Source organism: Siphateles boraxobius, unplaced genomic scaffold (genome assembly GCF_051911475.1).
Source record: "Siphateles boraxobius isolate OS27281-9 unplaced genomic scaffold, OSU_SipBor_1 1, whole genome shotgun sequence".
NCBI lineage: Eukaryota > Metazoa > Chordata > Actinopteri > Cypriniformes > Leuciscidae > Siphateles > Siphateles boraxobius.
The window spans coordinates 23,228,250-23,242,133 of record NW_027508699.1 but is presented as its reverse complement, the minus strand read 5'-3'; the positions used below and the strand labels follow the sequence as shown (position 1 = coordinate 23,242,133).

The window sequence follows — 13,884 nt, the reverse complement described above, 5'->3', positions numbered from 1 at the left end:
GGGCCGGTTGCATAAACCGCTAAGGCTAGTCTTACAAGTTAGACACCAATTTTTTTTCTTTAAGACTGTTCATAGCTTTTTTAAATCAGTTGTATAAAAACGTAAATTAGCTTAATTTAATACCGAAAAGTATTATTTAATACCCCTGACTAACTCCTAGGGTCACACTAAAACTTAAGACACTGTCTTAACATAATGGCTATGTTTATACAACCGGCCCCAGACGTTTTAACCAGTGGAGGGCAGCAAAAAGCGACCTTGTGATTGTCCCTGCTTTTAGAGTAGAATCAACCAGAATGTCAGATCTGATTCCTGACTTGATAATGAGCTGAAATCATCTTAAAATTAACTGTTTGCAATGACATTAATTTCATTTGTTGGCATGGCAAATCCATAGAAGCCCCATGAAACTGAACCCCTGCATGCACACTAACGAGAGCCTGGAACATTTATTTATACATAAATGTGCAATATAAATACATCTGTGAAGCATTTTCATAATTTGCATAAATTAGTTTCAATAGGCAATATAATGATTGTTGTCCCTTCCGAGAGCAGCCATTTCCCCAGTCATTCTGTTAGATTTGATTCTTCCTCAGAATGGTCCCCATGAATGGAGTCCATGTGACAACACCCCTTTCAGCATATAGCTCTCCTCAGGCTCACACTGGGGCCCCAAGGCTTCTGCAGAGTGCTGGTTCAGAATAAATGAATTAAGACTGATTTGCATTGTCAGCTGGTGGGCCATGTCTTAGGGAATTTGTTGCTTGACCTGTCTTTAAAAAAAAATACCCTCCATTTTCTGTAAAGTTATGCCTGCCTCATCATTATGATGCAGAACTACTCAGAGCAGTTTCTTAATAGCCGCTAACAGACATGAGTGGTTTAAAGTAAAGCTTTTTTTTTTGTAAAATAAACTTCTGTAAATGTTACATTTTAATCTTTAAATTAAGAATTTTGTTGTGAAATTGTACATTTCATGGTAGAACAAAATTGAATTTTAGCTATTACAAATAAAACAGCATTTGTTTGTTTTCAATAAATTGCGCTCAACATGGAGACATTTATTTTTTTAATTCAATTTGAATTAGAATTTACACTTTATCACACTTGACTGAGACCCTCTGAACAAATAAATACGATATTGTATATCTTTGCAGATTTTGTTGTTTTTACATAGCATATTATGATCAATATATAGTTTAAAGTTGTGTTGTGTATAGCCTACAAACAAGCCTTTCAATACAAAATCATACCCATGTCGTGTGAGCTGAAAATGACAATCAGACACTGAAACCATTTATTTAGGTGTGTGTTAAAGAAGCATTTCCAAGACGGTTGCTCTCACTTTATGCCTGACTGATACTCAATTATGCGTACGTTATTGATATTCATTACAAGAATGGTGGTGTCCACTCACCCTGGACACCACCTGTTTGAACTGTTACCGTCAAGACGGAGACTCAGATCACTGGCCACAAGAACATCTCGGCACAGGAACAGTTTCTTCCCACAGGCCATTTCCCTCCTGAACAGTTAACACTCCTCCCAAGGCATATGCCTGTAAGTGCAATACTCCCACTGTTTAGTGCAATATCCCACAACTCAGGTGATACTTATATGTAGATTTATTTATTTATAATATTCAAAACACTGTAAATAGGTTCATAATCTGTAAATCTGAAAATGTCTATTCTGACTAAACCCAACTGTGATAGTTTTACTCTCATATATTTATATTTTTATTTTTTATTCTTATAATTTGTAGTATTATGTTTCATGTTGTATTTGTATATGTCCACTGGAAGCCTCAGTACCAAAACAAATTCCTTGTGTGTGCAAGCACACGTGGCAATAAAGCTCTTTCTGATTCTGATAAAGCTCTTTCTGAGAACCGCATGAAATAACAACCCGCTTTGGACTGCATACAAAATGAAGATGAGAAATCTCCATGCAGTGAAAATAAAGCCAAAAATCTCCACTATTAGCCACTGAGAGTACTACACTGATTAATTAAAGGGCCATATTGGCTTGCCCCAGGGCAGACTCTTACAGTAGAAGCAACGCTGTCTCTGAGGGGGAGGAGACATACCTAGAGTCTGCTGTTGTGACGGCTTCACTGAGGGTAGGGTTTACACCATGCAGGGGAGTATATTTCAGTATCAGGGATTATGCTGTTTAACCAGGCTCAAAGAGATTATGCCATCTAGACAGACCACGGCAGACTAATCTATTTTAATGGACTTTTCCTTGTCTGAAAATGAAGAGTGGGCTTTATGATTGGAGACATGAAAGTGCACAAAAGCCCCCTTAAAATATATTAAGGATGTAAACACATGCAAAGTCTATTGTCTGTCTTCAGTCCGAGATATGAATTGACTAGAAATGCTTAATAAACATAGAGTCTGCTGTCATGGTGAATTAGGATAGCTGTTTAGAGCTAATCAAGGGCTTCAGAATTGCACTTGGAATTTCATTTGTCAATATCTGTTCTGCTAAGTGGAGCAGGTTCATTTAAATCAAATTTAGTCCTTGCAGGATTAAAGCAATTTGCTGTTTTTGGCTCAAGCCAAAATTTTTAGCCGGGAATTGTTTTAAACTAAACTTCCTGTGCAACTCCGAGAAAATAACTTAAATCATCTTACATGACACTTGCATGGTTCTTAACCTTTTTTAATATAGCAGCCTACTGCTCAAGTGTCATGTAGCCTACAATATACAAATAAATCCATAAAATAACAGAAACAATTAGGCTAGCTTACCCGGAAATTATCCAGCAATTTTACGGACATCTCCGTTAACCCTAAAATTCAAAATATAAAACACCTGTTAAAAAAACAACAACAACAACAACAAAAAATCTGGAAATTTCTGTCAAATTAATGCATATTAATAACATACAGGCCAGTTTAAATAATTTAATTATTTACAACATTTCTATATCGTTTTATTATTTAAAAAGATAATATAACGTTACCATGTGAAACGACTGTGTCCTATGGAAACAGGGAATATAAACATTTAAAATATTGACTTACTCACAAGTTCTTTCTCAGAATTTTGAGATATAAACTAGCAATTGGGAGATATAAAGTCCAATTCTAAGGAAAAAAAGTCAGGATTTCGAGAAAATTGTCAGAATTGTGAGATAAAAAGTCGAAATTACCTTGTATTTTTTTATTCAGTGTTTATCTCATGTTGCAGTGTGATCTCTGAGTCGTTGGTTTCTGTTGCTACGGCAACCATTTTGCGCACCAGAAATCTGTAGCAAAAAATACTGTGCGGTAGCATTTTATGCCCTGTAGTTTGGAGTCATGGACGTTATCGACAAGAGAATAAACAGCATTGCGAATGAATCCGAGGAGACGCTGATTTCAAAAGAGATTGACGAAATACGTCGGTAAGAAGTTTTCTCTGCTATCTTGCAAACAAGCTATAAAGTTGCTGAAGGCATCCAAGATCAACTTCAGCTAACGTTAAGTTTTGCCGGTGAACTATGCCGATCTTTTCACTAGGGTAACGTTAGGATCTGAACTTAATTTCACAACAACTACATTTCTCCCTCTTCAGGTATTCTTTGTCCAATCAGTTGAGGGCAGGTTTTTTTGGACAAGATGCCTGTGTCCAAACTGACGAATCAGAGCTGCCAAATATAAAGATTCTCGCTGCCGACACTGCAGATCTTAAGAAGGTGTGTATCTAACGTTACCTTTAGATAGCCCTTAGTCAGTCCCTTTTTATCGTAGGCTTGGTCTGTTTATTCATAACACTTAATAGGAAGCAATCTGTCAGCTATCAATCTGCAGCCATCTCTAAAAATGCAAGTTTGTTCTTCTTTCTTCAAAAAAGAGCCTCAGAAAGCTGATACTGTGTCAGTGCATTCCGCTATACGTTACACTCAGTGTATTCATTCATGTTGCTGGCTTTTCATCTTATTAGTTCAAGATTCTTCTAACTTTAGCTCTGAGTGGCCTCACTGTGGGCTGCCCAGGTCACCTGCTGAGAGGCCATATGGTGGCTTTGTGGTGAAGAACAGTGCCTTCACAAGGAATCCTCTAGCCTGCAGAGTTAAACATATTGATTAGCAGGCTTGCAGCCGAATAAACGCTCTACTAAACGCGTTCTAGTTCCATCACTCAGAGTGAACTATGGTAAAGATCTACAGTATTGTGATGGCAGCTCGATAATAAATCAATATTTGTTGTTGGGAGTTTGATTTTTTTATTTCCAACCTTAAATCTTAAATAATCTGTTTTAAAATATTTGATTTAATCTCAGGAAATGCACTTGTTTAAAGAAGACACTGAAAGGAAACTGAAAATAATAGGTTTTCAGTATGAGACCAAACTGCAGGAAGAATCTGATGACCTTTATTCAAGAATGAATGAGAAAATCAAAAATCAAGAAAACTGCTACAAAGAGGTCTGTATTCAAGTTTAATCATTGAATGTGTTTCTTCTGTATTGATCATTACTACTGCATTGAACTTGACTTCAATTTGGTGTCTGGTTTATTTTAAGAAATTATCTGTTCTCCGGAGAAGCTATCAGCAGCAGCTCTCTGATGCTATGCAGGTGATCAAAGCCAGCTATAAGGTAAGCTTTTAATGAGTTTGGAACATTATCAAAGATTTTGCTTTTAATTTGATATTTTTTTTGTTACAAAATTCACAATTTCACAATTGCATTTCTTAAAGAATAAGGAAGACACGGATCTGGTTTGTGATGTTACTGATGGAAGAGTAAAGGACCTTCTGAATGAGCTTCAGGAGAAGAACCTGAAGATTGAGTGTATAAGTGAACAGCTGAAGAAATATGAGGTACAGACACTGCCATTCATCACAAAAACTCAATAGTGTTTCATTTGTTGAACTATAGGCCTGTGTGTAAATACTGTATCAACACGTAGAAGTAATGGAGAAGGATCAGAATATATATTATGTAATGCTGCATACACTAATATTCAAAAGGTTGGGGACAGTAAGATTTAAACAAAAAAAAAAAGTTTCTAATGCTGAAATGCAGCGAAAAAAATACTAATATTGTGAAATTTGATCGCCAATTTGCCATCAAAAATAGCGGTTTCCTATTCAAATACATTTTAAAAGTAATTCATTCATGTGATGGCAAAGCTGAATTTTAAGCAGCCAATACTCCCTTTTTCAGGGTCACATCTTTCAGAAATTGTTATAATATGCTGATTTGGCGCTCAAGAAACATTTCTTATTATTGTCAATGTTGAAATGGATAATAATAAGATATTCTATATATATATAATATATATATATATATATATATATATATATATATATATATATATATATATATATATATATATATATAAGTATATATAAAATATGTAATATATATATATATATATATATATATATATATATATATATATATATATATATATGTATGTATGTATATACATATATATATATATATATATATATATATATATATATATATATATATGTCTATATATGTATGTCTATATATATATGCTTTTGCACTGAAGCATTACCTGGCCAGTCACTACATTTATCATTAATGATTTCAATATGATTCTTGATTGCTTAAATGTCATCCAGCATGTGTTGATATTGACCAGCAGGAAGGTAATTATTGTTTAGTGGCCTGCTCTATTATAGCCTGAAGTGTACTTGGGAGTGGCCTGGCCCAATGGCCATACACTAATAAGCAGGTTCTTGCGTTCCACAAAGTGAAATCAATTACTTACCTTTATGCCCTTGCAAAAGGGGTTTACATTCAACATGAATGAGCTATCAGGTGCCAATAAGTGAGGTGTCTATTATTAGTCTTTTTAATAGGATGCCCCTCTTACTCCGCTTGAGAGTTATCTCTCACCCTTAGTGTTTGAGTTCTGTCCAACCAAAACGGCTGCTTGTGTAGGCAGATGGCTGGGAGAGCGGCCATACAAAACCTGCCACTCAAAGTGTAACAAATGAGTGCAGCCTGGTGGAGTTGAGCTTTGTTCATTGTGCTAATGAGAAGTCTCACGCCCACAGGAAAGACGCATGGCTAATCACCTGTAGTTCTGTTACTGCAGCAGATGGTGGAGCCAGAGTTAAAGGTTGGACTGTTCAGACAGGGCAGAAAAATATTCCTTGGAGTACAATTTTTTGTTCCTCTTTGATGATGAATAATTAAGTTCAGTAAGTATGAATGAATCCATAAGTTTACTATCTCCGCCACTTCCTCACAGTCAACAGTAGATGATGACAATGAAACAGGGAGGGAAAGATGAAGTGACAACCCTGCATGGAGTAATATTTCTGTCATGCTGGATGCATCAATGTCCATTCCTATCAGTGATAGAGTAATCCTCTGGTCCATGACATGTACATCATCATCATCATCTGACCGTCACACTTGGGGAGTCACATTCATAACACATGGCTCTTTTATTCTGGGATTAAATCCGTTTAAAGAAACCTTATGCAAAATTTCATAAATCTGAACATTTTGTTAATTCAGTGTGACTAAAATGGCACCATGACTTGTATGTTGAGATGATCCCAAACGTGACAAAAAAGGAAATTCATCAAACGTAAAAACGAACTTAATGGAATCAAAAACTCTTTATGATCACAATTCCTTATGAATGAGAGTGAGAGAGACAGAGTGAAGAAAGTGAAAGAAGAAAATCCTTTGAAAGCCTTTGAACGCCTGCACAATCTTAAGTGTGACAGGCATGCAAAAGCCCTGTTAATGTTCGGGGCATGAATGGTTGTTGCGGTACAAAGTAGAGGGCCAACTGCGTGGATATCACAGGAACCTGATGGGTTCCATGCGGCTCCCAGTCTGCAAACTTCAGAGCGCTGACATGTGATGTGATCCTGGTGACACAGGCAGCGCTGCTACTGAGGGACAGCACAAAGGCAACAAGCCCCCCCGGGAAACTGTGCTCTCTGCGAACCCCCTGGGGCTGCTCAGCCATCCTCCAATCGCCCCCCTCAAACCCTGGCTCTGCCGAGCTTGTTAGAAAGCAGAGCCCAGACTGTGGGTGGATAGGCCCCATCTGCCTTCCTTGACTTCCAGAATAAATTGACCTGAATGACAGGGGCACACAAACAGTATGATATGTATTATTCCTGTCAATAAAAATGTCCCCATGAATTATGGGCTTTGTATGTAATGTACTGCCGTCTTTCTTCCGGGCAAGAAGAAAAGGCCGAAAGAGAGAAAAGGAGAAAAAAAGAGATTGCCCTCTTCTAAGTGTGTTTGCTTTTTTGTTTCTCGCTTTTTATTATTCAGGGGGAAATGGTAGGAGGCAGAAAGTTGTACGATTGCTTTGTGACTGAATGGCACTCATATTTGCCACGCAGCTTGAGCGGCGTGGCTTTTGTTTGGCGCTGTAAAGGGAAAGTTAAAAAGGACTTGTGTCATTTTTCAGATCGGCACCGAGGGAGCGGAGGACCTAGAAAAAAGCAGACTGAAGTCAGAGAATGAAAAGCTAAAAGATAACATTGACTTGTTGCACGTCGAGCTGGAAGAAATTCACAGAGTCCTGGAATCCAAAGAGCAGAGTCTGGGTAATGTCATGTTTTAGCTCGGTTTTTGCTGAACCACAAACATAAAAAAGGATGTTTAATTTTTTTTTCCAGTGGGTTTTGGGACAAAAACAAACATGTCACAAATGCTTGTTTGGGAAATATAGACTCTTTCCCTTATCTGTCCTGGAGTGTGATGTAGTAAGCATTCTAAACGCAATGTTTGAGGACACTTGTCAGACCATAGCTATCATCTCACACTCTGTGGGAGTCTGTGAGGAGAAAGCAAACACAAGACAGGTGTATTCTCAAGGGTCAGGCCTTTATCTCTCATAGTGTTTGATATTCATTCATTGCTTATGTAACTTTGGTAACCGTCTGAATATTTTATGCCACTGTTTTTTTCTGATGACGCATGAACACCTATTTTTGAAATGCTACAAAAAACATTTCCATTTTATTAGAACATAAACTCCTTTTATGTATCTCCATTCAGAATGTGAAGAACCATCTGCTAAAATGTTTTGCATTGGCTGTGACTAAAGATAAGAGCTGTCCAGGTCTTAAGTCTCTAAGGAAATAAAAGCACTTTGGCATCAACACACACTTGGCCCTTGAACTTAGTGGTTTGTGTTTGGTCAGTGCATGTGAGTGGACATGTCAACAGCATTGCACCAGGTCAGAAGCTTGTCAGGACCCTGAGCCAGAACAGGTCATGCATGCCTGGACTGGGCTTCAGTCCACTGACCCTAGACGCAAAAGATGAACAAAGACAAGTGGATGTCCTGTCTTTGTGCTCCTGACATCAGCCTTTGTTTCTCTTCTAGATATTGTCCTTTTTTTAAAACAAATGTTCTCTCTTACTCTGAATTTAGCACAGTTGAAATCAGAGGTGGACGACAGCAAAAAGGCCCTTCAAATGGTATTATATAGTACACAAAGAAGTTAAAAACACACGTTTAAGTGTAAAATACATTTGTTTTATTTATAACATTTTGATTTTCCATTTATTTTAGTTGACAGGTGAACAAGGACAGCTGAAAATGCAGTTAAACTTTGAGAGAGAAAGTGGTAGAGAAAAGGTGAGTTTTTTCTTTTTTCTTTTATGTTTTCATTTGTTGAAGGAAAATTCTGGATTCAATAGTTAAAGCTCAAGGCAGCATTTGAGGCATATGTTGCATGTTATAGTGACACTACACTAATATAATAATACAATAGATGTAAGTTCACGTTAACATGATTTTAGTGTAAACAAATATTTTGCTAACCTTTTGTGTGTAAAGTTATATGCAAATTTACAACTTTTAAAAATACGTATTAGGAGAGGAATTAATGAAAGTGCTTTTTAAATTGTAAGCTTCACATTTCTGCTTTTAAATCTTCAAATAATTGACCCCTTTCACTTCAATTACATACAAGAATCCTTCCATCCTCCCAGGAAATAATTCTCCTTACCAGAAATGGTTACTGTGTGACATCTAAGATAAATAGGGCAGCATATGTCAGGTTTGCAGCCCAGACAATGTTGTCCCTAATAATTTTGTATGTTTTACTCGTGTGTTAGCTCTATGAGCAGAGAGAAGCATGCCAGCGGAGCAAATTACCATGAATTAAATACTATGCAGCAACTGGTGCATGAGGGAGAACTAGCCTAAATTATTTTATGATATGTGATCAAGCACAGCTGAGGATATCCAGCATCAAGCTGACATTGTAGCATGTTGATATTGGTAAAACATTTGGCGAATGGACGTGGGGTAGCGTTTTTGACATGTATTGATATAGTATTGTTTATTTAGTGTTTTATCTTTTGTGCAGTAAAGATGAAGTGTGTGTGTGAAGTAGCACTGCGTGGTGTTAAGATTGGGGCCATGCCAGAGTTTATATTATTGCACTACAGTAAGAAACCATGTGGTCCGAGTGCTTTGTTGTGCATTTTGAATACGCTCTAAGTTGGACTGCTGCCTTGTATTCACAAGTCCTTAGCTCAAATGCCAGCCTATTGCTTTATTTTTCCATCAAAAGCTTTAAATACAATATTAATTCATTTTAAATTATTTCAGAATGCTAAATTGTTCATTTACATACTTAAAATTCAGACAGTTTTATATAAAAAATGTGGTTAGCAAGTATCATTTTACACAGGATTTAGTTTTTCAGTTGATTGCGAGGAACAATATGCACCATGTTTGCCACACAATGGCTGGAATTAAAATATGAACACAGAGGACAACGTAAAAAGAGTGTGAAAGACTCTATGGTACTCAGCCATTGAATCCGGCCACACAGAGTCTAGGAGGTTAAAAGTCTCCCTCTGGCCTTGCAGGGTTGCTGGGAGACAAGCAGCAAGGGTCCTGTCAAAGCTGGCATAATTTACCCTGCAATCAAACGCTCATATTAGCACAGCTCTTCAGCAGAGTAAAGAAGAGTATGCATGCAGTATGCATACAGATGTTTATTGTCAATTGTTAGTTTATTTATTTAATAAAATCTTTTATTATTACATACAGTACATTACGGAACCCATAAATATGAGATGGAGGAAAAAATATTTGTCAATGCTTTTGCGTTTTCTTGCAAATGTTTTGCGTTCCCTCTCAAAAAATGTTTGCGTTCCGACAAGATACTCTAAAGGTTTTGCGAGCAAACGTAAAGTTTCTCGGAACGCAAAACATTTGCAAGAGAACGCAAAAGCTTTGACTTTTCCTCCCATTTCATATTTTTTTCCAACACCATGTCCCTTTAGGGGCTCCTTCCCTATATAGTTCATCACCACTGAAAATGAAATTAATTGTTGAAATACATAAATAAATAAACAAACTAAAGTTCTGCAATGAAGAACTTTTTTTTAAAGGAAGACATTTTTAATTTTAAAGGGGTCCTTGATTACGATTTCTCTTTTTTAACTTTAGTTTGTGCATAATGTTGCTGTTTGAGCATAAACAACATCTGCAATTTTACTATGCTCAAAGTTCAATGCAAAGGGAGTATTTCCTTTTACAGAAATTGCTTTTTAAGGACTACAACAAATGGCTGGTAGGGACTACAACGAGATTCTTCCCGGGTTGGTGACATCACAAACCCTAAAATGTACATAAATCCTGTCCCGGGAACATGCAACAAACAGGGTTTTTCCTGGCTCAAAATGAGGCGGAGGTGGTAAAATTGTAACACTAGGGAGGTCCGGGGGCATGCTCCTCCGGGAGAAAATTTGGTACATTTTAAAGATAAATTCATTAATCTGGTGCACTCTGAGTCACTCGAATCTGTTGTTAAAAATAAATAATAAGGGGGCGCTATGGAGTACCGCATGGAGTAGACGTGTTCTGCTGAGCTCCTCTCCATATTTCCAATTATTCGGTCATTGTTTGAATTTCTCGGGGGGTTTTTCTACCGGATTTACTTTATATGTGTCTTTATTGAAGAGCTGTATAATGAGTAAGCCAAAAGCTGAAAGGGGGAAGAAGTTGGATAAAGCATTGAATGAATCCCCTGCTCAATCACAGTCGGAGAAGGCAGCACAGGCCGCGGCATCCCCGAGGTCGAGTGGCGAAGCTGACGCGGAATCTACCAGTATACTTCTGGCAATAAAGAATATGAACAAAATGATGACTGATCGATTTGATCTTCTGGAAGCATCTTTGGCGTCCACTCAAGCATCTTTAGTATGCCTCGGGGATAGAATTAAGGAGGTGGAGAATGCTACTGCCGATTATGACCGCCGCCTCTCCCTCGTCGAGCAGAAGTGCTCAAAAGTACAGTCAGAGAATAAATCACTCCGCGAGAAAGTGATCGATCTAGAGGCTCGCTCCAGGCGACAAAACATTAAAATCGTAGGCTTACCTGAGAAGATAGAGAATGGGCGCCCCACGGAATTTCTGACGAAGTTTATTCCAGATTTGCTGGGTGCTAGCAACTTCTCGAAGCCGTTGGAAGTAGATCGAGCACATCGTCTCGGGAGACAGTTTTCTGGAGAGGACGCGCGACCGCGTGTGATGATAGCCCGTATTCATCACTTTCAAATTAAGGAAGAAATACTTCAGCTGGCTCGTCAACAGTTTCCTCTGCGCTACAAGGGCAGACCGATACACATCTTTCCCGATCTCCCAGCTGAAATAATGAAGCAGCGGCAGGCCTTCAATGATGTCAGGAAGCATCTCCGAGAAACCGGTGTGAGAAGCGGCTTCATTTATCCGGCAAGACTGCGCGTCACTCATGGTACCACTGACAAGGTGTTTTCCTCGGCCGAGGAAGCAGAGGCCTTCATCGAGACGCTGTCTTGAAAAGCATTTATTGCCTACATGTATGCTGGCTTAACAGCTCGTTATGTGACTTTTATTCAACATCTATCGTTACCGTTACTCAGACTGGGACATGTAAAGTTATATGACCGTTTCCTTTGTTCATAACTTGTTCAAGTGATTGGAGAGGGAGTTAGGGCTTTTTAGCTGTAGTTCCGCTGTTCCGATGGTCCAGCAACCCCTCAGTGAGTCTTTGGGATGCGTGTTCTCACTTTGTTTGGGGAAGTGGGACGGGGGTGGGGGGGTAATGTTCTTTTTCCGCAAGTTGTGCTTTTTTATTTTTTTTAGTTTTACCCTTAATTGTTTTAAAAGGGCGCCAGGCTTGTACATTGTTTATTTTCAACTTTTGTATGGGTCCTAGTTTACCTTTAAAGGGCAGCGGCATCACTTTTACCAGCTGGAACGTGCGTTGTCTGGGTCATGTGATCAAGCGAGCTAAAGTATTCTCGCATTTGAAATCTCTGTCCGCTGATGTGATGTACTTACAGGAGACCCATATTAGGCCTACGAGAGAGAAGATGCTTAAATGCAGCTGGGTTAGCCATATCTTTCAGTCCACATTCTCTAGCAAGGCAAGAGGAGTTGCAATTTTAATCCGTAAGACAGTTCCTTTTAGGCACGTTTCTACTTTGAGTGATCAAAACGGTCGATATATTTTGGTAACTGGTTACATTTATTCATTTCATGTTACACTTCTTAATGTATATGGGCCTAACTTTGATGACCCTACTTTCTTTGCTAAAATATTTAATTTACTGTCTGATTCTGCTGATTCGCTTGTTATTTTAGGTGGTGATTTTAACTGTGTGCTTGATAATGTTTTGGACAGGTCAGCCCAAATAAGTCAGTTACATTCTGCCTCCATAGTTTTAAATAACCTTATGTCCTCTATGAATCTAGTTGATATATGGAGACTAATACACCCCACAGGTAGAGACTATTCTTTTTTTTCACAAAGACACAAGTCTTTTTCTAGAATAGATTATTTTTTACTCGACTCAAAACTTATATGAAACGTTATCTCCTCAGATTATCACAACATCTTAATCTCTGATCATTCTCCGACTTCAGTGGTTCTTGACCTTGGCCATAAGACTAAACCATATTGCTGGCGTTTTCATCCTTCTCTGCTTTCTGATGAATCGTTTTGCCAATTTATCTCTGAAAAAATCTCAGATTTTCTAGATATTAATGATAATTCTGAAGTCACTGACTCCACTTTATGGGAATCTTTTAAGGCTGTGATTAGGGGTCATATAATCTCTTTTGAGTCTTCGGCCAGACGAGCCAAACGTAGACGCCTTGCAGAAATAGAAGAGGAATTATCTCAATTGGAACCCACCTATAGAATTTCCTCTAGCCCCTCTACCTTGCAGAATATTCTTACATTAAAGTATGAATACAATACTATTTTATCAGGACAGGTATGGGATCAATTGTTGAGGATAAGGCAAAAATATTTTGAGTTAGGGGATAAGCCCCATAAATTGCTGGCGCGACAGCTGAGGGGTTTACAAGCAAATAAAGCCATACACAAAATAAAATCAAAAGCAGGGGACATGCTTGTGGATCCTAAAAGTATAAATGATCGCTTTAGGGAATATTATGAACAATTATATACATCAAGAGCAAAAGGGGATATTTCTAATTGGCTAGGACATTTGAATCTTCCTAAATTGAGTGACGCTGCCTGTGAGGCTTTAAACTCTGAAATTACTATCCCAGAGATTGTTGATTCTATAAGATCTTTTCCTAACGGCAAAGTGGCGGGGCCAGACGGTTTCGGCATTGAATTATATAAAAAATATTCTGGAAAACTGGCTCCCCTTTTACTGAGGATGTTCACTCATTCTCTTGAAACTCAAAAATTCCCTGACACGTTATATGATGCTAATATTTCACTAATATTAAAAGAGGGTAGGGATGAGACTGAGCCTTCATCTTATCGGCCTATTGCATTACTTAACTCTGACATTAAAATTTTCACAAAATTATTAGCTAATAGGTTAAATAAATATATCTCATCCATTATACATATGGATCAAACTGGTTTTGTTCCTAATAGAT

At 37.9% G+C, this 13,884-nt stretch overlaps 1 protein-coding gene across 2 annotated transcripts in view; it reads left to right on the top strand.

Annotated features, from left to right (window-relative positions):
• Positions 1-3,235: 3,235 nt before the first annotated feature.
• Positions 3,236-13,884, top strand: part of cunh10orf67 (chromosome unknown C10orf67 homolog) — a 40,309-nt gene continuing 29,660 nt past the window's right edge. Inside the window, exons 1-8 of one of the 2 annotated variants that reach the window (XM_077229457.1) lie at positions 3,236-3,400; positions 3,571-3,691; positions 4,279-4,422; positions 4,521-4,595; positions 4,697-4,819; positions 7,420-7,558; positions 8,392-8,438; positions 8,533-8,598. In XM_077229457.1, coding sequence (XP_077085572.1) covers positions 3,315-3,400; positions 3,571-3,691; positions 4,279-4,422; positions 4,521-4,595; positions 4,697-4,819; positions 7,420-7,558; positions 8,392-8,438; positions 8,533-8,598 — 801 coding nt within the window. In that variant the 5' untranslated portion in view covers positions 3,236-3,314. The remainder of the gene's footprint in view (positions 3,401-3,570; positions 3,692-4,278; positions 4,423-4,520; positions 4,596-4,696; positions 4,820-7,419; positions 7,559-8,391; positions 8,439-8,532; positions 8,599-13,884) is intronic. The other variant, XR_013203695.1, reaches the window with a different exon arrangement.